Source organism: Pleurodeles waltl, chromosome 11 (genome assembly GCF_031143425.1).
Source record: "Pleurodeles waltl isolate 20211129_DDA chromosome 11, aPleWal1.hap1.20221129, whole genome shotgun sequence".
Lineage (NCBI taxonomy): Eukaryota > Metazoa > Chordata > Amphibia > Caudata > Salamandridae > Pleurodeles > Pleurodeles waltl.
In genome coordinates this window covers 177,322,718-177,345,417 of record NC_090450.1, presented here as the reverse complement: position 1 = coordinate 177,345,417, position 22,700 = coordinate 177,322,718, and the positions used below count along the sequence as shown (strand labels likewise).

At 44.5% G+C, this 22,700-nt stretch overlaps 1 protein-coding gene across 7 annotated transcripts in view; it reads right to left on the bottom strand.

The window, feature by feature from the left end:
- The window catches only part of LOC138265564 (von Willebrand factor A domain-containing protein 5A-like), a 613,576-nt gene that overhangs the window by 385,749 nt on the left and 205,127 nt on the right, over positions 1-22,700 (bottom strand). For all 7 annotated transcript variants that reach the window (XR_011199384.1, XM_069213382.1, XM_069213384.1 and 4 more), the window contains exon 8: positions 21,935-22,023. Coding sequence is in view for 6 of the 7 variants with exons in the window: in XM_069213382.1 (XP_069069483.1) it covers positions 21,935-22,023 (89 nt within the window). In the remaining variant the exon portion in view is untranslated. The remainder of the gene's footprint in view (positions 1-21,934; positions 22,024-22,700) is intronic.

The following is a 22,700-nucleotide window of genomic DNA, read 5'->3' as shown; positions in this document are numbered from 1 at the left end:
CGGCAGTACTCACGGTGGTCGTCTTTGCCGTTGTCGATGTTAGTAGTGGAGTAGGACGTAAAACAACATTGGTAAGACATGCAACTCGGGCTCCATGGCGGTGCGGATGTTCCCTGAGTCTCCGCAGGTGAGTCGTTTCCCTTCTGTGCAGTGTTTCCGCCAGGCTTTTGATGTCGTTGGTACCGCCCCAGAAAAGGTGGCGGATTAGTGTGTCATTATACAGTGGGAGGAACATTGTCACATTGTCTCCCGCCTGGCTGTTGGCGGTTACCTCCATGGTGCCTTTTGACTCCACCCTGGCGGTCGGTGTGTAAAAGTGACTTTCTGTATGAGCTGTTTCCGCCGTGGTCATGATTCCGCATGTATTACCGCCGGCCCACTGGCGGTATTAACGCCACTTTATCACCGACCGCCAGGGTTGTAATGAGGGCCTGTATTTGTAAACCACTTCAAAGTTTTTTTTAAATATATAAAAACTTATAAAGATTTTTCCCTGACCATTTTCACTTTACTAAAGTTATAATAGGTATTGGAAATATACCAAACCTAATACTTAGATCTGAAGGCGTAAGGCAAAGCACAGGCAAACTCCACTTAAAAACAACACGGCTGCCCTTAACTTTTGTAAACGCAGTCATTAGCCAATCATCTAATGATATCACTAAGTTGTTTTGCCTTAAAACTCAACAACTACTGCACAAATTTAGTTGGCATGTGAAAAATGATTATCTACATAGTATAGTGTGCAGTTCTTTGAACTTTTATGGAAATCTGACTGACTATTTTTACCATACGTGAAACAGAAAAGTCTATGTAAGCTGGAGTGCAAGTGTGTTTGGGGAACCACCTTTTTTCTTTGTACGCCCTTGAACAAATTGCACCAAACCCTCAATCCTTCACCAAAGTAGCGAGTGCAATAGGTTTGTAAAGTCTGGTGATCATTTGTCAAGGGGCCAAAGTTAAGAAGGGACAAAAATCCAGGAATTCCTATTTCTGGAAACTCTAACTATATCCTCAGAGTAGCGACCGCCAGTCTGAAATATGTATATTAAAATATATATATATATATATATCACCATCACAATAATTCACCGCTGATGATGTGCGGGGGTGGCGAATTGCGTGCCAAAGTCACCACCAAAAATGTGCAAATAGTCTTGAACACAGCAAGAAAAACTCTCACTCAGGCGTCCTCGAACCAGTGTTTATTGACTCACTTGCACCCTCACCATGAACTGCTAATTACCCCCATATTATATCACTTATGATATGGTCTATGACATCATTGATAACATCACTGCACTGCAACATCTGCAATGATATTATTAATGGCAAGACTGTGCAGGGCGGGGGAGAGAGTTGTTTACTCTAGTGCACATGATATAGTTACTAGAGATAATTATAACTGGTGAATATCAGTGGTTCTTTGAGCTTCAAACATTAAATTGTCACTGAAATTTTCACCAAACTATAACATTACTTTAATCTTTGTTTTTTTCAGTATACATATTTTGTAGACAGAACATTTTTTGTTTTGCCAATAACTTTGGCGCCGCTTCACGAACCTTCACAAAATGTTCAAAACCTATATTTTGGTCGGTTCAGCTGCTGTGTCAAATGTTTTGGGGTGATCTGTCAAGCAGGGATGAGAAGGGTGGTCCAAAAACACTTCTCCCCCATGTTAATTCAATGGGACTTTTCACATTTTTTAACACAACAACAGCCGGAACCAATGAATTGAATTAAACCAAATTTGGCAGAATGCTAGGTCTTGATCCAGAAAGCAGGCTTTTTGTGATTTGGTGTAAATCCCTTCAGACAATTTGGAGAAATCAGAGTTAAAAAAATATAGATATCTAGAGACACAGATCCTCTGTAGATCCAACTGTCCCCTGCCAATTGGCTGCAAACACTTCAAGCAGTAAGGCCCTTATTTATACTTTTTGGTGCAAAACTGCACTAAAGCAGTTTTGCACCAAAATCTTTAGCACTGGCTTGCACCATTTCTGTGCACCAGCCGGGCACCATATTTATGGAATTGTGCAAGCAGGTGTAAAGGGTAGGCTAGGGTCAAAATAATTGACTTTAGTCGGGTAGGGCTGGTGGTATAGAAGAAGGGGGTTTAGCACCAAAAAATTACTTTAGGCAGGTTAGAGTAAAAATAAAAAGACTCTAACTAGATGTGCGTCATTTTATGGTGCTAAACCTATCATTGCCTTAGAAAAGGCAGGAGTCATGCTCACCACCCCAATGGCCAGCACAGGGGACAAGGGTCCCCTGGGTATGGCCTTGCACCCTGTGCCATGTATGGGGGCCCATTAAAGGCCCCCCTATGGCACTTTAAAAAATAAAATGCAATACTTACCTGTACTTATCTGTACTTACCTGGGATGGGGTCCCCCATCCTCCGCAGTTTCTCTGGTGTGGGTGGGGGTGCCCCTGGGGCCTGGGGAGAACACCTGCAGGCTTATTCCATGGTGTTCCGCCATGGAAATAGGCCCACAGGTCCCCTAACGCATGCCCTGACCCAGGAGTTAAAAACCAGGGCAAAGCAAGCTTTGCACCATTTATTGACCCCTCCTCCCTCCTGTGCACAATTTTTTCACAGGAGTATAAATATGGCGTTAAGGCCATAGAGTCATTTTTTACACAGGAATGCCGACCTTGCATCTCATTAGGGCAAGGTAGGTTTCTACTTCCAAAAAATGACTTTAACTCTATAAATTTGGTGCTAGATGGGTCTAGCACCAAAGTATAAGTATGGAGTTAGTTTTGAACCGAATTAGAGTAAACCAAATGACGCTAATTCGGTGCAAAAAGAGTATGAATATGCCTCTAAGTGTTGGCAGCCATATTAGGACTTTCCTTCCGCTGATTCCCAGGAAAAAAGTAATTTAAAAAAATGTGGGCAAGGGTAGGGACACCCTCAGCCCTTAACTCTCTTGCCCCGCCAGGGCTAAAAAAACATTTTTTTTAAAACATCAGAAAAATTTGCAGACGTGGAATTGCAGATTTTTCTGATGTTTAAAAAAAAGGGCTGTGTCCTGCCGTTTTCTTTTACTGAAGCCCCCTCAGTGGGCCAGGTCTCAGGGTTATGCCAAAAATAAGGAGGGGGCACACGGGGTCCCCCTCCTGGAGCTCTGGAGACCACCACCTCCCCAGGCGATTAATAGTTTGCATGTGGGGTGTCTGTGCGGCTTCCCACCTCCCTGGGACTAAAGTTTAATTAAATGCAGGGAGGGGCGCATGGCCCCCACAGCCCCAGGGATCACCACCTCCCCAGGGCTAGTATTTAATTAGGTGTGGGTGCCGTCTGGCCCTGCAGTCCTCGGGACCACCATTTGCCCGGGGCAAAGATTTCGGCCCATATTTATACTTTTTTAGTGCCGCATTTGTGTTGTTTTTTGATGCAAAAGCGGCGCAAACTTACAAAATACAATTGTATTTTGTAAGTTTGCACCTCTTTTGCGTTAAAAAGTGGCGCAAATGCAGCACAAAAAAAGTATAAATATGGGCCTTATTTTCCTGCGGGGGTGGCAGTGCAGTGACCCCCAAGCCCTGGGGACCACCACCTAACCCGGGACTAATGTTTAATTAAATGTGGGGGGCTGCTTGCCCTCCTTCCCCCCGCAGCCATGGGGACCACTAGTTGCACAATAGCAATGATGTTTCAGAACCCCGGCCCCAGGGACCTCCACCCCCCAGGACAAAACACATTGGAGGGGGACTGCACGTCTCCCCTCGAAGAGCCAATGATGGTCTTGGGAACCGCCACCCCACAGAGCCGGCTCCTGCTATGTTCTGGGGTGCACACTCCCGGGACATAGCTGTTTGCTCTGACTTGGTGGGAGCTTTGACAGCTCCTGGCAAGACAGAGCAAACACTTCACTTTCTGCAAGTGAGAGCTGTCAAACAGCTCTCTTTTACTGAAAGTGAAGTTTTCATTTGTTTCCCTACACGCAAATATGCGTGCAGAGAAAAAGATGAAAATATTGCTTCGTAAGCAGGGAGCTTCTATTTAAAGCAGCTCCCTGCTTGTGGGAGCAATGCTGGCTCCTACAGGACGTGGGGAGCCGGCATTGAGGCTCCCCCCTGGTCCTGTCACTCTCTCTCTCTTCCATCCCATAAAGGGATAGAAGAGAGAGAGAGGGAGATTGTTATTGTAATAGACTCTCCATACAATGACTTCAAAGAGTCAGACTAGCAAGATGTTTGGTAAGAATGTTATAGTTATATTTGGATGCAGAGTGGAACAGAATCACTTCTGGCCTAATGGTCAAGGTCTTCTGCTCTCACTCAATAGGCTGAAGGTTCAAATCCTATTATCGCTTGGCAGTGTGTTTTCTATTTACTAGTGTTTTGGCAGTTAAACCTTCCTAGTGATGGAACATTCATGTTGGTTTCCAATCGCGTGCGTAGGTTGACTGTCATAGGTATGTCTGGAAGCATCACAGTAAGGATTCACCTATGGCCTAAAGGTTGAGGTCACAGACCCTCACAATGAGAGTTGAGGGTTCTACTCCAGGTGTGTCTGTTGTAATTTTCCTTCTTTCATTTCTTTTAAACTTCAAACGTTTAAGGTTTATACTGAAAGATGATACATTTTTCTTTTCAATTTGTCCAGAAATATCTCATTCTAAGTACAATATTAATCAAAGCCTAAAAAACTCTCTATCTCTCTCCGCTGACTCTTTTTCTCTCTCTCTCCGTATCTGTCTTTCAATCTTCCTCCCACTCACACACCCACTCACAAACCCACTCAGACACTCATGCACTCACTCAAACCCACTCAGACCCTCGGGCACCCACTCACAGTCCCACTCAGGTCCTAATGCACCCACTCACAGACCCACTCAGATGCTCACACACTCACTTGCAGACCCACTCAGACTCTCAAAGACCCACTGTAACCCTGCCACTCCCACTCAGAGGCCCACAGTGATGCACCCACTAACAGATCCAATAAGACACTGATGCACCCACTCTCACACCCAGGCAGACACCCTCACAGCCACTCTCACACCCAGATACACACTCTCATACATACTGCCACACACAGAGAGACAGGCCGCGACCAACTCCTGCTGCGCACGTGGTTAGGGGGGTTGGCCACACACTGCTATTTACTCCACAAATTACGGCACTCATGACAACTCTGATAAAATAATTGATAATATCTATGTAAAATTTGCAGTAAAAAGTTTGAGAAAAAAACTGTAAATGGTGAGGGCGTGAGTTATATTTACCTTAGGGCACGAGTTATAGTTACTTGAGATAACTCTAACTATAAAAATGTGAATTTCTATGGTTTTGTACATTGAAAATGTGAGCCTAACTATGACGTCTCTGTAACCTTTTGTCTTTTAAGTGAAAAAATAAAATAAAATATATATATATATATACCAATTTTTTGGAGTTGAAAAAAACAAGATTAAAGTAACATTATAGTTAGGTGAATATGTCAGTGACAAGGTTAACATTTTGAACTAAAAAAACACAGAAATTTACCAGTTATAGTTAGCAGAGCTGACTATATTGTGTGCCCCACACATGCACTGCTTATGACCTCACATATTACATCACTCATTACATGTTCAATGACATCATTTCTGACATCACTGAGGAGATCTCAAATGACGGTATAGCTGACATCATCCAAGTTTCTTTTGTACACATAACTCAACAAACTAGTTGGCATTTGAGGCCTGAAAGTAAGTACAAAATAGGTCAAAATAATATATAGGATCATTAATACCATCAAAGATACAACTCCCTTAGGTAGAGCAAGCATGTGTTATGTGCAACATTTACTCCATACCATACACTCCACGGATCGCCTAGTTGACATTAACAGTCAACTACAGATATATGGGAAACCCTTATTGCACATAGTGTTCAATATTTATACAACTATTCAGAAAAAGCTAAGTTCCTCAAGATACTCAAAAGCTGTTCCAAAATTAATGTCCTACTACGGAAAGTTTTTATCTGTATCAAACCCCTCACAGTTGCCGAACCTACATTGAAAAATAAAGTTGATATGAGTAAAAAAGTGCTTACTGTAGGACATGGTCTCTACAGAGAGAGCTGTAATCTGTACTGCATGGTTTGCAGACAACGAGACTCTCATGAAAAGTACACCAGAGTATTCAAAAGTATTTACTAAGAACAGTGTACACTTCCTGCAACACCTGTCAAAAAAGTCACTATTTGCTTAAAACAACCAAGGTCTGAATGCCCTAAAGATCATTCTACCTTTGTAGTGGATCCTATTTAGTTTTAATAGGAATCAGGAGTTTAGCGTAGCCTTCTGGCTTGCAGACTTGTGCCCCCCTCACCTAGTGACTTCTAACCTACTTAGCTTGCTCTGTTTTAGTACATTTATTAAATTATTTCTTCCAAAATGGCTGCTATGTTTATAGTTAGGAAAATGTTTTAGTTTCATGTTATCAATCCACTCAGTAAAGGTGTCACTATCAGCATCCAAGATAAATAATAATATACATAGGTATTCACATCATGTACTTTCCCACTTTCGTGTGACAGTAACATAATGACCCTCTTCAGGCAATTGTTTATATAATTGCCACCCCAAGCATGCCATCTTATCTATTGTTTTGGGAACATACCTGCGTCAGGGGTCCTACAAGATCTGAATAAATACATCTCACACAGACAAAATTATCAGAGGGAATCCTACTGGATGCCATCAACGCTATCTATGCTACACGTCACCTTGATGCTGACCCAGCCTTCGTGTCACCACGGAGTCTGATCTAGAGACCTCATTCCAAGGTATCGAGGGTTGGGAGGCTCTTGTCATGGACATGGTACTGGCGGATTAGGATTAACACATCCAGGGTATTAGGGTTTATTTCACATCTATTTTACATTTTAGGTTATTGCAAGATGGTGGGGGTCTTTGTATTCATGACTTGTTTTACCATTCTGTTTCTTGCATCGTTCATTATCGTAGTCATCGCAGCTCATTCAATTTATAATAGTATACACTCTTGTTAATAAAACCTATTGAAAACTTCACTGCATCTCTTTCATTGCTTGTGTGTGATGAGACATGTTGCTCATGTGAGAAAAGGGTAATCTTCGTTTAACCACGACTCCCCTGAGATGTCGTACTCATGAGTCCATGCATAAAGGCTGCCACAAATCACCTTTTACTGATTGCATTTTTGGCGAGGTACTGCTTGTGAATCAGCAGTCTTACCTAGATCAAGAGTCCAACTACGACACCTTTTACCTTCAGACAGTGGTGAAAACTTTAAATATGGCCCATCTTCTAAAGGAAAACAACCACATGCACACAAGTTAGTACATGGTGCACAGTCTTCTATTTTATGTAGAAAGTGTCATGCTGAGACAATTCTGCCTAATACCTCAAGGCTGCTTACAAAACCTAGTATCAACCCCATAGAATCTTTGCCCTGTTAGTAACTTTTTTGCAGAACCAAAAAACTTGTGTGGAACATACTGCCAGTTGCACAAAAAGTTACTCTTCGAATCAAAGATTTATAACGTGTCCAATAACTCTACAAACCTATGATGCATTAGATGCATATGCTTTTTTAAACACTTATACCCATTAGCTGGACACAGGCTGTGCAGAAAAGTAATATGGTAGTTATCCGCTACTATGTAAACTATAAAATACACTAGCACACTCATTCTAGATGTCATCAGTGATGTCATCAATGTCATTTGAGATGTCATCAGTGATGTCCTAAATGATGTCACAGAACATGTCATGAGTAATGTAATATGTGAGGTCATAAGCAGTGCATGGCGGCAGGTGCTAGTTGTAGTTAGCTCTGTTCCCTGGGTGGGCTCCCTAGGACACAGCCAGTGAGTCAGCCCCGGAAAGTGGGATGCCCCTATCATTTAAGACTCGGGGAGGCGGTCCCCTCCCTTTTAAAAATGTTTTTGACTCCAGGGGATGGGATCCCCAGGGCTTTTGAAGGCTCGTAGAGGGAAGCTGTCCTGCACCCTCCCTCTTTTTGGACATTTTGGCCTGGGGGGGTGGGATCCCTGGACCTATTCCTTTTTTTTGACACTTTGGTCCCAGGGTTGGCTTTGCAGGACCTATAATGACTTGTGGAGGGAGGCCACACCCCCTCCCATTAATTCAACAACGTAGCTCTGGGACACCATTTTTTTACCACAATCCGGCTGGAGTCCCACAGGATCACACAAAAAAAAAAATAATAATAATAAAAAAAATATATATATATATATATTTTTTTTTTATTTAGCCCCAGGGTGGTCCTTATGGGTCCCCCCAAGGGGCAGAGGGGTCACAGTATCACTAACCTGCCCCCTTATGTTATTTTTTTAAAATTCAGAACAGGGGACTGAATCTCTGAGTCCTGTAATGGCTGCCAGTAATATTTTTCTCACAATGCTGGCAGCCAATCAGAGAGTTCTCTCCTGCAGGGGTCTGACTCCCATTGGAGGAATATGGTCTAGGAGAAAAAGCTCCCTGGGCCAGTGAGATTGCGCTGTTTTTAAATTGCCATCCTGCAAGACTATAGAGAGACTCTTGCGGACCCAACTGTCCAGATATACAACTATTTTTACACCTAAATTTCTCAAAAACTTCTGAACGGATTTACACCCAAAAATGCACAATCTGCAGACCAAGAGCTAGCTTTCTGCCAAATTTGGTGTAATTCCATTCAGCAATTTTTGCGGTAGGGCTTCTTAAAGACGTCTCTAGAAAATGCATTGCGGAATTTGCGTTTTGGGACTTCCCCTTTCTTCTTGGCTCCCGCTGACTGATCACCCCACAATTTTCCATGTTCAAACTAGGCAAAATATAGCACTTTTTTGGGAGGCTTTGTGGAGGTTTGTTAAACGGTGCCAAAGTTATTAGCAACACAAAAAATGCATTTTCGATGGAAACGCTGGATTAACTATAACTACCCAGTGGTAATGGGTGATATATATATATATATATATAAATATATATATATATATATCTCAAAATCAACCAACAATGCCCGGAATGCGGAAGCCTCTGCACAGTGGTCCTGGTCGGCCTCCAAGATGCCCAAAACTTTCACAATGACGATCCTTTCAATCCAAGGATGACCAGGACACCTCTGTAGTGTAAAAGTTGCAATTTAATTCAGAAACTTAGTAACTCCAACGCATTTCGGCCATAGCCTTTGTCACGGATGGAGTGGGAGTGTAACACACAGATTTAAATAACCAATGAAAAATAAAAAATAAAAAACGGACAAACTTGCATCTCATTAAAATGTTAACTGAAAAGCGGCGGCCATCTTAGAATGTTCATGTCGTAATAGTTGGGCATCGACTTTTCAACAATACCACTCAGCAGGGAACCATATTAAGTTCGCACACCACTCATCTTGAAGGTTCAAGTATAGCATTTCAACAATATCAATGCCTTTACCATACAATAAAATACTTTTTTACTCATCAATAATCAAAACTATAATAGCAATTAAATACCTTGTCTGAAAGCCCTAGTGGGCATAATTTATAATGCAATGTTGATATCACACACCACAAAATGAGTATATTAAATAGAACCCTGCAAAAAATCGCATTATTTAAAACCCCATGTCCAACCAACCGCCTGCAATTTCTACCTCAAACGAAGATTGTTCCTCAGCCACCATTGTCATTACATATAATACCCCAAAGAAAAGAAAAACACAACCACTTGCTGAAAACATTAAAAAAGGATCAAACAGTCCTTCCTCTATGCAGCTCATGTTTTTTCAATAGCCTATTGACTTATCCCAAATGTATGCTCATCTCCTCACTTGAGTTCAGCCCTATGGGGTCCAATGTATAGAAATCTATTATATATTTTTATTCCAGAATTCTTAAAGTTCTTTCACTGTTTCCTCCCCGATTATTCAGTTTTACCTGGTCAATCACTACAAACCTTAGTAAATTCTTGTTACCAAAATGTACTTCGTGGAAATGTCTGGCTATTGGGTAACTCCTATCATAATTTTTAACTGCTCGTCTGTGCTCCAGCACCCTCTTTTTCGCAAAATGAATCGTGCTCCCTATGTATATCTTGTCACAGGGGCATATTAGGCAGTACACACAATACACAGTGTTGCAGTTAAAATTGCCTTTGATGGTGAACTCTTCCAATCTGCCTGGTATTTTCAATTTCTTACAGTTGATGCTGGTTTTGCAGGCTTTGCACTTCATAAAGCAATAAAATCCCACTTCTGTGACACTCTTCATACTCTTCTCATGTGTTATATAATTGTGGCAAAGGTCCGTGACAAAGGCTACAGCCGAAACACGTTGGAGTTACTAAGTTTCTAAATTAAATTGCAACTTTTACACTACGGAGGTGTCCTGGACATCCTTGGATTGAAAGGATTGTTGCTGTGAAGAATATATATATATTACATATATATGTATTCTCATGTCCTAAGGTAACTATAACTCTGCCCTCGCATTGCGATGCTAATTACCCCACAAAGTACTGCAATCATGCCGTCTTTCATAACATCATTGATAATATCAATGTAATAGTTGCAGTAAAATTTTTGACAAAATAAATGTGAATGGCAAAGGCATCATTTATAGTCACCTTAGGGCATGAGTTATAGTTACTTGCAGTAACTCTAACTATAATTGGTAAATTTCTATGGTATGGTACGTTTAAAATGTGAGCCTAACTATAACGTCCCTGTAACGTTTGTTTTTTGTAAGTGAAATGTTGTGGTTTTGTTTTAACATATAGTAATTTTAATTACTATACATTAATCCAACCACCGCCGCAAACGGCCAGGCCCTGAGAACAAACACCTAGAAACACCCAACCTAACACCGTGCATGTCCTTCACCCATGCTCAGGTGAGGTTGCTTACAAGACCTGGCCTACAGTCAGAACCTGCAGCCAACATCCCCTAACCACCCATACCCACGATGTGCACAGCCCTTTGACCGTTTGACCGTGCACAACAGGAATTGGCCGCAACTTCTATGGGTGTGAGAATAGGTGTGAGAGGGTGTTTCTGGGGGTGAGAGTGGTTGTCAGATTATCTGTCTGTGTGTGAGAGTGCATACATCAGGGTTTTAGTGGGTGCGTCAGTGTGTCTGTGAGTGGGTGCACGAGGGTGCCATGGGGTGTGTGAGTGGGTGCATGAGTGTCTGTGGGGGTCTGTGTGTGGGTTCGTAAGGGTGTGTGAGTGGGAGAAATTGATTGAAAGAGAGACAGAAAGAGAAAGAAAGTGAGGGGCAAAGAAGTTTTGTTAGGCTTTAATATCTCATATACTTAGAATGAGATATTTTTGTTTGATTTAAAAAAATACACATATTTATTATTTTAAAAAATTATATTTTTTTTAATTAAAAAAAGGGAAATGAGTCCAGCAGGTCTGTGGCCTTCTCCCGTACCTATGGGAGTTTATGTTTTTTTTAAATTGTTTTTATCCTTTTATGGGCTTTCTGGGACCACGAGGGAGCCTTCAAGGGCTCTCCGGCGGACCCTTTTTTTAATATATACATATATTATTTTTAAAAAGTGAATAAAAAGTCCTTTACTGGCTAAGGCTTCCCTCGCAGTGCCATTGCTTCAGCAAACAGGGAGCTGCTTTAACAGCAGCACCGTGCTTGCTGAAGCATCTCATCTCTGTCGACTGCACGCATGCAGGATATATAAATGAAACTTTGACTTTTGATAGTGGGACCTGCTTTAAAGGTCCTTCTCTCAAAATCAAAGTGTTTGCTGTGGCTTGGCTGCAGCTGCAGAGCTGCAGCCAAGCCACTGCTAAAAGCTATGGCCCGGGGGTGGGCATCCCGGGACATAGCAGGAGCCGGCCATCAATGGTTCCTCGAGGGTGGCCGCATGTGTACATAGCACCGGGGGGGTTGTGGTCCCCGTGGCAGCAGCCCAGCCCGCTTTTTTATAAAATAGCCCCGGGAACTTGGCCCACCCAGGGACATTAATGTAATGAAGGGCAGAAGCCTAATTATTTTTTTTATTTTACAGCGGAGTTGCGGATCCACAATGTCTCCGCTCGTAATATAACAAAAAAATGCTTTTTAGCCGGGGTCGTCCCTTTGGGACCTGACCACCAGAGCTAAGGGGTCAGGTTGTTCATACCCTGGCACCTTTTCTTTTTTTTGACTTTTGTTTTGGGACTCTGCTTCGGCCGAGTCCCAAAATGGCTGACAACACTTCAAAGACTTCTGTTGTTGAAGTGTTATCAGCCAAGCAGATCTCTGCACGAGATTTGTTGTAATTTCGTCCAGTAGTTTGTGTGGTATTGCTGTTCAAAATCCCTATGGAAAAATGAATGGAAAAAACATGTTTTGGGACCCCGCCCTTTTTCTCGGCTCCCCGTGGACGGATCACTCTAAAACTTTCCAGACAGCAGCTGACGGAACGGACATTTCTTTTTCTTTCGTGACGATTCGTCAAGCGGCGCCATAGATATAGGCAAGTAAAAAAATGCTTTTTTTATAAAGAATCTAGGTTCTAAGTATAACTACCTAGTGGCGACTGCCGCTAGGTAATATATAAGCAAAGGTTAAGTGACATTATAGTTTGATAATTCACTAAAAAAAACAAAGGCGATAAGAACAATATAGTTAGGTGAAAATGACGGTTAAAACATACCATTTGAAATGAAAAAAACATTGAAATTCACAAGTTATAGTAATCTCGATTTACTATGAATAGTGCCCTAAAGTAACTGTAACTCCCACCCACGCCATGCATACATTTTGTCATCAGTGATATAATTTCAGATGTTGCAATCATATTATCAATGATGTCACAGAACATGTCATAAGTGGTATACTATGTGAGGTAATCAGGAGTGCATGGTGAGGGAGCGAGCTATAGTTACTGCATTTTGTGGGTTTCCCCCTCACTTTTTGCCCTCTTTCTACTACTGACTGCTGGTTTTTCAACTCTGAGAGTACACTGAGGCCTGATAACCAAACCTCAATACCAGTGTTGTACCCCATTCCAAAATGATGTTGAATTGACTACCTTCAGTTGGCATAAGCTTACTTACTTATAAGCCTCTAGTATATGGCGTAAAGGAAACCCATGGTGATACATGACTAGGCACTGATGGAGCAGGGCGACCTCTCCGGTGCTGCCCGTCCATCCATGGTAATCCTGCACCCCCTGCTGCTCCCAGAACTCCTGCACTCAACCAGGACCCTACTGACGGGCCATGGTAACCTGGGCCGAAAGACCCACACGGTAGTCGTGGTCCAAGATAGAGGCTGCAATGCCTTGATCAGCTGTCCTGAGGCCTCCAGGGCCGAACAGAAGGAGTGAGGCTGGAGAGGTTTTGCCAGGCATGCTGAGGCCCCGGGACCTGTGCGCATTGGCCCCTCTTGACTACATGTTGGCCCACTTTTTTGGCGGAAGTGCAGATGACGCAATGGGGCTGGGAGGACCGGCCAGCTGGAACTGCAGGAGCAGCGGGCCATGAAGAATGGAGGAGCAGTGACGGGCTGCCTACTGTTGTGTGGAGCCCCTTTGGGGTGGCAGCAGCCTTAGAAATTCAAGGCACCCCTCTTGTGAAGCTGCTGGGAGTGGAGTTGGTATTCAGCTAGCGTGTGGCCGACAACCAGACATAGATCTTACCTCCTAGTGAGGAGTGCATGGAAACCCATATAATTGACCCATGTGGTGAAGGAAGCATCAGGTGAGTTGCCGAGATACCCACATACTGGACCAAGAACTGCTTGTGGACCGGTGCCCTGAGGCATGGCATACAAGGGGTCTGGGGCCCTGCTGACGAGACTGCGAGGTACTTTGCCACCGGGGAGCAGGCACCGTGAAAGTGGCTAGTGGAGGCGAGAGGCCCGAGCTGCTGGGGACTGTGACCCTGCACTGGGGTCGGAGGAGCTGGTGGAATCACCTTTGGCTGACTGTGCTTACTGTTTTATCAGTCCTGAAGGGATGCCTGCCCTGCCTGTTGGGGCCCTAGATGAAGTGGAGTGAGCCATACTGGATTGGGCTCTTGTGCAGCTTGATATGAGGGTTTGTTTGAACAGCCCAGCCTGAGCTGTGAGACTTGGGTAATGCCTAGTCACCTAGTGAGCTGGTTGTGTCATGGCCGGTCACTCACTACCTTACTGGCGGTGGAACATTGTGAGGCCTGCAGGGCTGGGGTGGCACTCAAAATGGAAAGGAGCTGAGGACGACAGACTAGGAGAGCCACAGCCCCTTGCGGAGGAAGATCTGCAGGAGCAGAGACCCTCTGCTGTGGCAGAGTCAGAGGAGCCCACCTGCCTTCCTCCTGATCATTTGAGAATCTAGGAAGTCCCTGGAAAAACACTGTAGTAGCTGATATGAGCCTCTTGCAGGATGATCAGCGGAAGATGGATGACAGGATCAAGTACAATGACAGGTCATTGGCGGTCTTGGAGCCCCCAACACTCACTCTGCAGTAGCAACTCCAGGGGATCGAGGAGTTAACCTGAGTGCTAGGATGCCAGGTAGAGGATGTCACTGGCAGGGAAGGACATAATAAAATCAGCAGCCTTGTGAGCCTACCCAAAACAGTGCAATGTGCGGACTTGGTTGCCTTTTTGGAGTCTTGGCTTCAGACAGAGGTGGCACCTGAAAGCCTTTTACCCTTCTTTGCCTTACAGGGCACCCACCGGATACTGGCGAGGCTGCCCCATACTGGAGCGCCCCGGCGGCCGATAGTGGTGAGATTGCTCCATTTCAGGGACAGAGACGACATCCTGACTAAGGTCCATGAAAATGGGACCTGGTGTTGGACAATAACAAGGTAATGATGTTCACTGATTTTACAATGCTTGTTCATTATGTATAGATGTTAAGAAACAGCCTCGGCTGCTAGGCCTCAAATGTGCAATGCTTTACCCCGCTAGACTGAAGGTTACTATGACGGAGGGTACTCACTGCTTCACAGATGAGGTGTGGGATTGGCTGGACACACAGGCGGAGGCTGCTGGAGGGCTGCTGACATGATTGCAGCGACCTACACAAGGCTGGCAGAGCCCATGGTCTGAATCTGGGAGGAGGGAGGGTTCCGCACCATAGAACAAACATGCTTAGAAAAGATGAAAGCTGTGGTACCAGTGGCATTGCTACAGTTGATGAACTTAGAGCAGGTATCGGAACATGCTGAACTTCTTTGCAGTCTACAGACTAGGACGTGGACACAGACTCTACAGTGCATTCAGGTTCCAAATTGGATGGGTCCGGAGTGACCTCGCAATCTGTGGATGACATGGTGTGACCTATGATAGGGGTTACTGTGTTATCTGAAATGTATGGTTATAACTGAGGTCCATGCCTTAGGGATTGGTGTACTACTTGTGGTGGAAAATGTCCTCTTGATATGGGGTGCAGTGGGGGCAATGTTTCTACTATGTTCTCTATCATTATTGGATGGTCTTTGATGGTTGCGGTGTGGGTGGGCCACGTTAGGTATACTAAGTCGCCACTTGTCCTCATGTGTGCATGTCTGTTGTTGGCACAGTAGTTATGTGATTTTTTTTGCCTAGACTGGATGGAGGGATGTTGCATTGCTCTCCTACAGTGGCGTGCTGGGGTTCGGTATGGTGTTTTATTGTTGCTTATAACCAATGCTAGGATGCAGTTGGCAGGCTGTGTTGTAGTGAGGGGGGAGGGGTTGTAGAGGGTGCTAACTTCAGGGACCCTTGAGAAGTATAAAATAATCTCCTAGAATGTTTGGGCTTCAATAACTTGATCAAATGCTTTGGAGTACTAGCATACTTGAAACATTGGGGGGACAAGATAGCCCTGCTACAGGAGACACATTTGACTGCTGCAAAAGATATGGCTGTCTATAAGCGGTGGCATGAGCAAACGTACTATACCACCCACTCTGCTTCTGCACAGGGTGTTCTCATATGGGTGCGCTTGAGGTCCCCTTTCAGGTCACACAACAGTTTGTAGATGCAGCAGGGCACTATGTCCTCCTCAGGTGGCACTTAGGCTGCAGGGACCTTACGCTGGTTAATGTCTATGACTCCAACATGGTTCAGGCCTAGTTCCTAGATGAGTGCTCACAAGTGTTGGCCCCCAATATGCCTGGCGTGGTACTGGTTGGGGGACTTTAATGGGGCAGCGGATCCCCTGCTGGACCGTTCACATACCCCTCTTCCTGGTGCCTTGGCAGTCCAGCTTCCGAAAAGAAAATTCAGGGATTAGCAAGGGCACTGGGGAATGGTTGCAACTTACAGCGTGGCGCACCTACACATACGTGATTATTCTTTTTTCTCTGCGCTGCATGAATTGCATGTCGATTGGATACCTTTCTTTGTACCCCAGTTGTTAATGCAGTGGTGGGCCATTCAGGATATTTATCCAGGACAGCTTCTGATCATAACCCTATTATTATATCTTTGGCATGGGTTTAATTACGAACTGATATTTCCTCTTGGAGGTTGTGTGTTGAGAATCTGGAGGGCCAAATCTCTCACCACAACATTAGAGAGGGGGGTTCAGCAATATTTTGAGGACAATGCAGGGACGGCTACTTGAGCACTGATAGAATGGGCCACCTTTAAGTCTGTGATTAGGAGGCAGTGCATTCCGCTGATGGTTGGGTTCATCGGACACTGAGAGGCAGGATGCGCTGTTGGAGAAGGAGAAGTTAGCAGAATGGATTGAGCATCTCCGCTGTTATGATTTTAAGAGGTTTATGGTTACCACTCACACTGAGAGAGATAGGGCTGGCACATTGCTGACATGGTTGGTGGATCCTCACAGAAGGGGCACTCAGGTCCTTGAATTAGATATGGCTGATGGAACCTAAGTAATTGTGAAAAATGATGTGTTCTGACGGTGTTATGCTGAACTCTACAAGGTAGAACACCCAGGCTGATGCCCAGGCCTTTCTTCAGGCATTGCTGATCCGGCGCTTACTCTGAAGGAGGGGGAGGACCTGAGTGGTGACATCACCCTGCCTGAAATTAGAGCGGTCAGGGGCAAAGTTCCTGGTAGGTTGTGGGCTTCCAGTGAAATTTTATGCTGCCTATATTGAGACAATGGCCCCCGGCTAGAGAAGGTTCATAAAGTGGCCAGGCACCCATTAAACCGGGTCGAGATCAGTGAGACATTAAAGTATAACGGCCGCTGTTGATGCTGAACATCAACTATAAAATACTGAGTGAGATCCTGGCAGCACAACTCCTTCCATATATGACGTGAATGATTCATGCTGACAAGGCAGGTTTTTCAATGGGACAAAACACAGCATTTGAAATACGGCAACTGATCTACATACTGTTGACTGCCCCAGATATGAAGTCATGTCTGTTGGTATTCAGAAAGCTTTCAACTGTTTGGACTGTGCTCCCTGTATGCTGTGATGGCCCAGATGGGCTTAGGTTGTGGCTTTCTCAAGTGGACATAGTTGTTGTGTATGGACCCTATGGCACAGGTACGAAACAGTGGGGTGATCTCATTTGCCTATCAGGTGGAGAGGGGCACGATTTCCCCACTATTATTTGAACTGGCAGTAGATCCATTGATGAGTGCAGCTCGAACAGATAGATATTACAACAGGGTGCTCAGCCGCTTAGGCATGCTTCAGATCGTGTTATACGCGGAAGACATGTTGCTCTTTCTGCAGGATAGGGAGTCTGACCCTGGCAAGGCTATTAAGCTTATGGATCTGTTTGGGAATATTTCAGCCTGTGAGTTAATTGAAGTAAGACCTGCCTGTATTCGATAAAGCAGAGCATGGACACAGGGTACCTGTTTCAGGATGTCATCTGGGAGCCTGGGGGTCCGTATCTACTGGTCGGTAGAGGACTTGGTAGAGGGCAACATAGGTATAGCCTTGTCCTCCCTCTGGACGGTGATGTCCTTCTGGAAGACCATGCCACAGTTGGTTGCAAGGAGGGTGGCGGAAATAAAGGTGGTGGTGCTCCATAGACTCCTATATTTCTTTGGTACATTACCTGTGGTGGTTTTAAGGGTTATTTTCAGGTAACTGGATTTGATGCTTGTTGTCTTTCTTTGAGGGAACTGGTGGCAGAGGGGGGCCTGGCAGCACCAGACTTTCAGGCATACAATCTAGTGGCTCAGCTGCAGTGGGTACTGCACTGTCTGGGGTGTGGGAGGAGGGGGTTACTTAAGATGCTGTTTGGGGGGGGGCCTGGGCAATGGCTGGTGCGGTTGCCACTGGAACTCTGTAACGTGGAGGTGACCATGCAGGATTTGGAGGCAGTGACTAAATATTTCTAAACTAAAGTGAAGCACCCATGCTCGCCAAATTTTCCACTTTGCTGGCTGGCCTACCGTCCGTCGGTGGCTACTCAGGGTAGGTTCCTGTTGTGGGGGGGAGGGACATGGGTAATGCTGAGGCTTTGTACAGAGCCAGGGAGGTGCTTTTGTTTGAGGACCTACAGCCAGAATTTTACCTGCCTGTGGGTCACTTTCTTGTGTACGAGTCACACGAGTCACACCATAGCTGTGTCGGAATAATTTATATTTTCTGTATATGGCGTATTTGACCCCTGGCAGAATTAATATGATTTTTCTGCAGACCAATGCTGCTTGCCCACACTGTGAGGTTTAGACTAATTAATTTCTATTTTCTGCATACAGTGTATTTGACCGCTGGCAGAATTAATAAGATTTTTCTGCAGACCAATGCTCCTTGCCCACAATGTGGGGTGTAAGGGGGATAATTCTTGCATATGTTTTGGGGCTGTTCGGCGCTCTGGGCCTATTCGGGTGAGATCCTTACCCTGCTCAATGCTGTTATGGGTCACACCATAGCTGTGTCGCCGGCGTTGTGCCTATTGAGATACTACACACACCCTGCTAAGCACAAAGTTATGAGCTTATCCTGGCTAAACAACAAATTATGTTCAAATGGAAGTCAGCGGTGGCTCCCACAGTAGAGGGGTGGTTACAAGAGATGATCTGATGGGTAGATTATAAAGTGTTGGCCTCCTGAGAGATGCAAAGATATGTGTGAGTTGCATAGATGCTGCAAGAGCTTAGGAGGCATTGGTGGAAGAGCTGGAAAACGAAGGATAGGAGCTCTGATGACAATACAGCCTTGGGAGACCCTTGGGTTGAAGTGTCATACTGAAGTGGTAGCAGAGGACTGATATGGGGGTAGGAAGTTGGCAAGGGAGGACTCTTGAATGGTCAACTGGCCAGGTCCCATGAGGTGCTTCAATGCTGGGATATTCCCCTCTTAGAATTGCTCTGTCACTCTGTGTCCTGCAGGACTCTGGCCTCCCTTACGTGTGCTGGTCTATGTCAACACACTATTGAGTGGGTTGGGTGGGGGAATTAGCTGTGTGAGGGGATTGACATTTGGGGTAGGTAGTTGGGGACCTGGTGATTGATGAGATAGAGCAGATGATGATGCTGTGGAGCTCACAGGATAGAGCAACCTGGAATCTCCTGTGGTTATTCTCTTCTTCACAGGGTAATGCTGCCTGTGTGATGACATGTCGCAACACTGATCATGGTTGCTGTATATGAATTTGACCCCCATCTTGGTTTGTATTGTCTTACAAATGACAATAAAGTTTGTTCAAAAAAGGGTACCTGTGGCAATCAGATAAGAGTGTCTACTCAGGGCTTCAGCACTGACTGTGCAACCCTGTATGTGACAAAGTACATGGCTCCCAGCGTGCCACTGCAGCCTGAAAGAACAGTATTAAAACTGCTAGTTTGACTTTGCCATTTAAACCAATGGCAAAACTCCCACTTCCCTGAACAATATATATGTTTCCCCTAAGGAAGGCCTAATGACCTATAAGCTGTGATAGGGCATAAACCTTTATTATGTCCTAACAGTAAAACGTCCAAATTGACGTTTTTGCTGTGGAAATGTTAGTAGCTCCATTGGCTAATACAGAGTTACTGGCTGACCCTTCAGTTTGGCTAATGTCTGAATGGGAATAATAAAATGGGTACTTCAAGGAATCAAATTAATCATGGCACTAAACCAGACTTGATGCCTAAGTCGAAATTAATGTCACTTTTAAGGAAAGGTAACTTTTAGAAAGTTACTACTCTGTTGTCCAGTTTGTCCAGCGGCCTTGCACAGTTGCTAGCCAGCAGATGGCCTTCTGCCCTCCTCTGAAGTAGTGTGAATGACTCCCAGGCCCAGGAATAACAGAAGCATGCTACAGTGGGTGTTACCTCCCCCTTGCAGGAAGCCACTCAGGGCGTTGGCCCCAAAGGGAAGTTTCAAAAGCGAAGCTGCCTTTAGTGGGCAAATGGTGATGACACACATGTAAGGCTGCCCCTTTGTTCAGGTAGACAGGTTTGCAGTGGGAACATTAAGTGGAAACTAGTATCCAAACCAGTTTTCCAATGGGGTGTGGCCCACATGTAGTCCCAGCTCTAGGGTGAGCGACCATGCTCCAAACATCCAAGGAAGGGTTCAGACATCTTCAGAGCTGGCAGAATAGTGCACTCTGGGATTGTTAGATGCCACACATAGTCGGAAAATCTCAAAGAGCAAGAGGGATCCTAGTAACCCACAGGCTAGTGGCCGCATCATTCCCCCAGTGCACATTCTGGGCATAAATATGGCACCAAGAACCTCAGATCACAATGAAACTGGAGAAAGGACTGAAAAAGGACTGCCCTGCTGAGACCTGACCCAGAAAAAAGAGGCACCCAGACTGATGGACTGCACTTGCCACACCATAGGCTAGCAAAGAGAGGACTGTGCCTGTGGCTCCTGGCTCAGAGAAAAGTTGCTCCAGAGCCCCAGACCTAAGAAGAAAGAAGAGATTCCAATTGTCAGTCAGCTGACCCCCCTGGAACCAGAACCGTAGCTATCAAAGCTGAAGTAAACCTCTTCTGGAAAGTCAGTAGCCACATTCATTGTATCCCCCCAGTCGGGCAACCCAAGAGACCAATTCTTGATGTTCAAAAGTTGCATCTGACTCTCCTGGACCATGGCGTTTCAGCTGAGTCTAGACTGGTCACCAAAGACTGGTACCCGGCTTCACTAAAGGATACTGCTGGACCTACTGTGCATGGAGATCAAGCCACACCACAGCTGGCTTTCTGCTGGCTCAAAGAGGACTTTGATGGACACTGACCCCTGTGGCCAAAGTCAACCCACCTTACCCGTGGGCCAACAAATAGCCACAGGAAACCTCCATTGCCTGTACAGCACCCACAGCCTCATTCAGCATCCTCAGTATCCTGCATCCCAGCATCAGGATCACTCAAGTGAAGTCTATGGTGGTACTGATGTAAGGTGTGGAACTGGACTTCAGACTTCTTTGCTGGACAGGTAATTGTTCAAATACTCCTTATTGGACACCCTGACCTTCTCCCTGGCAGAAATGGTCACCCCCACTTGGGCCGGAGTAGCGGAACACAACTCTTTCAAACTTTACAAAAATGTCTAAACTTTATGGTTACTAATGCTTGTTTGTGCTTTGGACTAAATATCTTTTTTGTGTCAGGTTGCCTACGTGTTGTGTGGCTTTTTTTTCATGGGTTTGTGCTTCTAAATGCTTTACACTAGTTTCTTTGTTCAAGCCTTCCTGCTTGAAGCCAAAGCTACAGAGGGTTGAGCTAGAGTTTTTGCAAACGAGCCTGACTGGACCCAAGGCAGTGTATTGTATGGTAAGGTTGCACAACCATACCACATAATACACCACAATTCTCACAGTTACTTCAGGGCACAAATTGGCTAAGGCCATTTAGAAACAAAACCACCCATCTTAAAGTTATATCGTTGAAAGAGTTCATCTAGTTGACAGCAAAGGAAATAATATTTTTCTGTACCAAATCTTTACTGATATTCATACTCAACAACATGGAGAGAGCAAAAGATCCATGGATTGAGCCAAGTAAGGTCAAACATTAATTGAGTCACTTGTAACCAATGATATTTCATGATGCATTATTAAATTTTCATCACTCAGCTCCACACTCAAATCTGCAACTCACCGGAAGAATGACTGGAAATTGCTTCCAAAGCCGAAAATGTTGAAGTAGCAGCCATGGGGCAAACTCTTGAGAAGAAGCACCATTGTTTGCTGAAGGTCAAAAGGATGAGACAGAACATTATTAAAATTATAAACGCAAGCATGTTATTGGCTTGACATCAGTTTGCTCTTGTTTCCAATATCCCAGCTACACCAGTGTTTTTCCCTGACTAGTGGGGCTAGCTCCACAAGGGTGACTCATCACTAATTGCATCGGGCTCTAAAAAATAAAATACAAAAACCAAGAACTAGGGAAGAGACAACAGTATAAAGGAGGCAATTTAAAATACAAACACATCCACAGAGAAAGTCCATGCACCAGAAAAATGCAACAATAACGAGACAATAAAAAAGTAGAGTGGTTGTGGTAATTTGTTGACGCACACCCTAAAAACCACCTCTAAAATCAAAGAAGATGTAAGAAATTGACTGCTTGAGCCGAATCCACCCGGATACTCTAGGGAGTTCTTGCCTCTTTCTAGCCATCAAGGGATAAAAAAGAACAATAAATACAAACTATTTTGCACACAAACCAGTTATCACATTTAGTAGTTAAAAAAAAGGTTTACAGATAACCATACAACTTCACAAATAATTGTTTTGCGGGCTGACAATGCAACGTCTGGTATTACATAAACCTAGTGCCATAAATCAATAATTTGTTAGCACACGTTCACTCTCAATATGTGGGTTGTACAAGGCTCCTAATTTAAGTGTTGAAAATACAT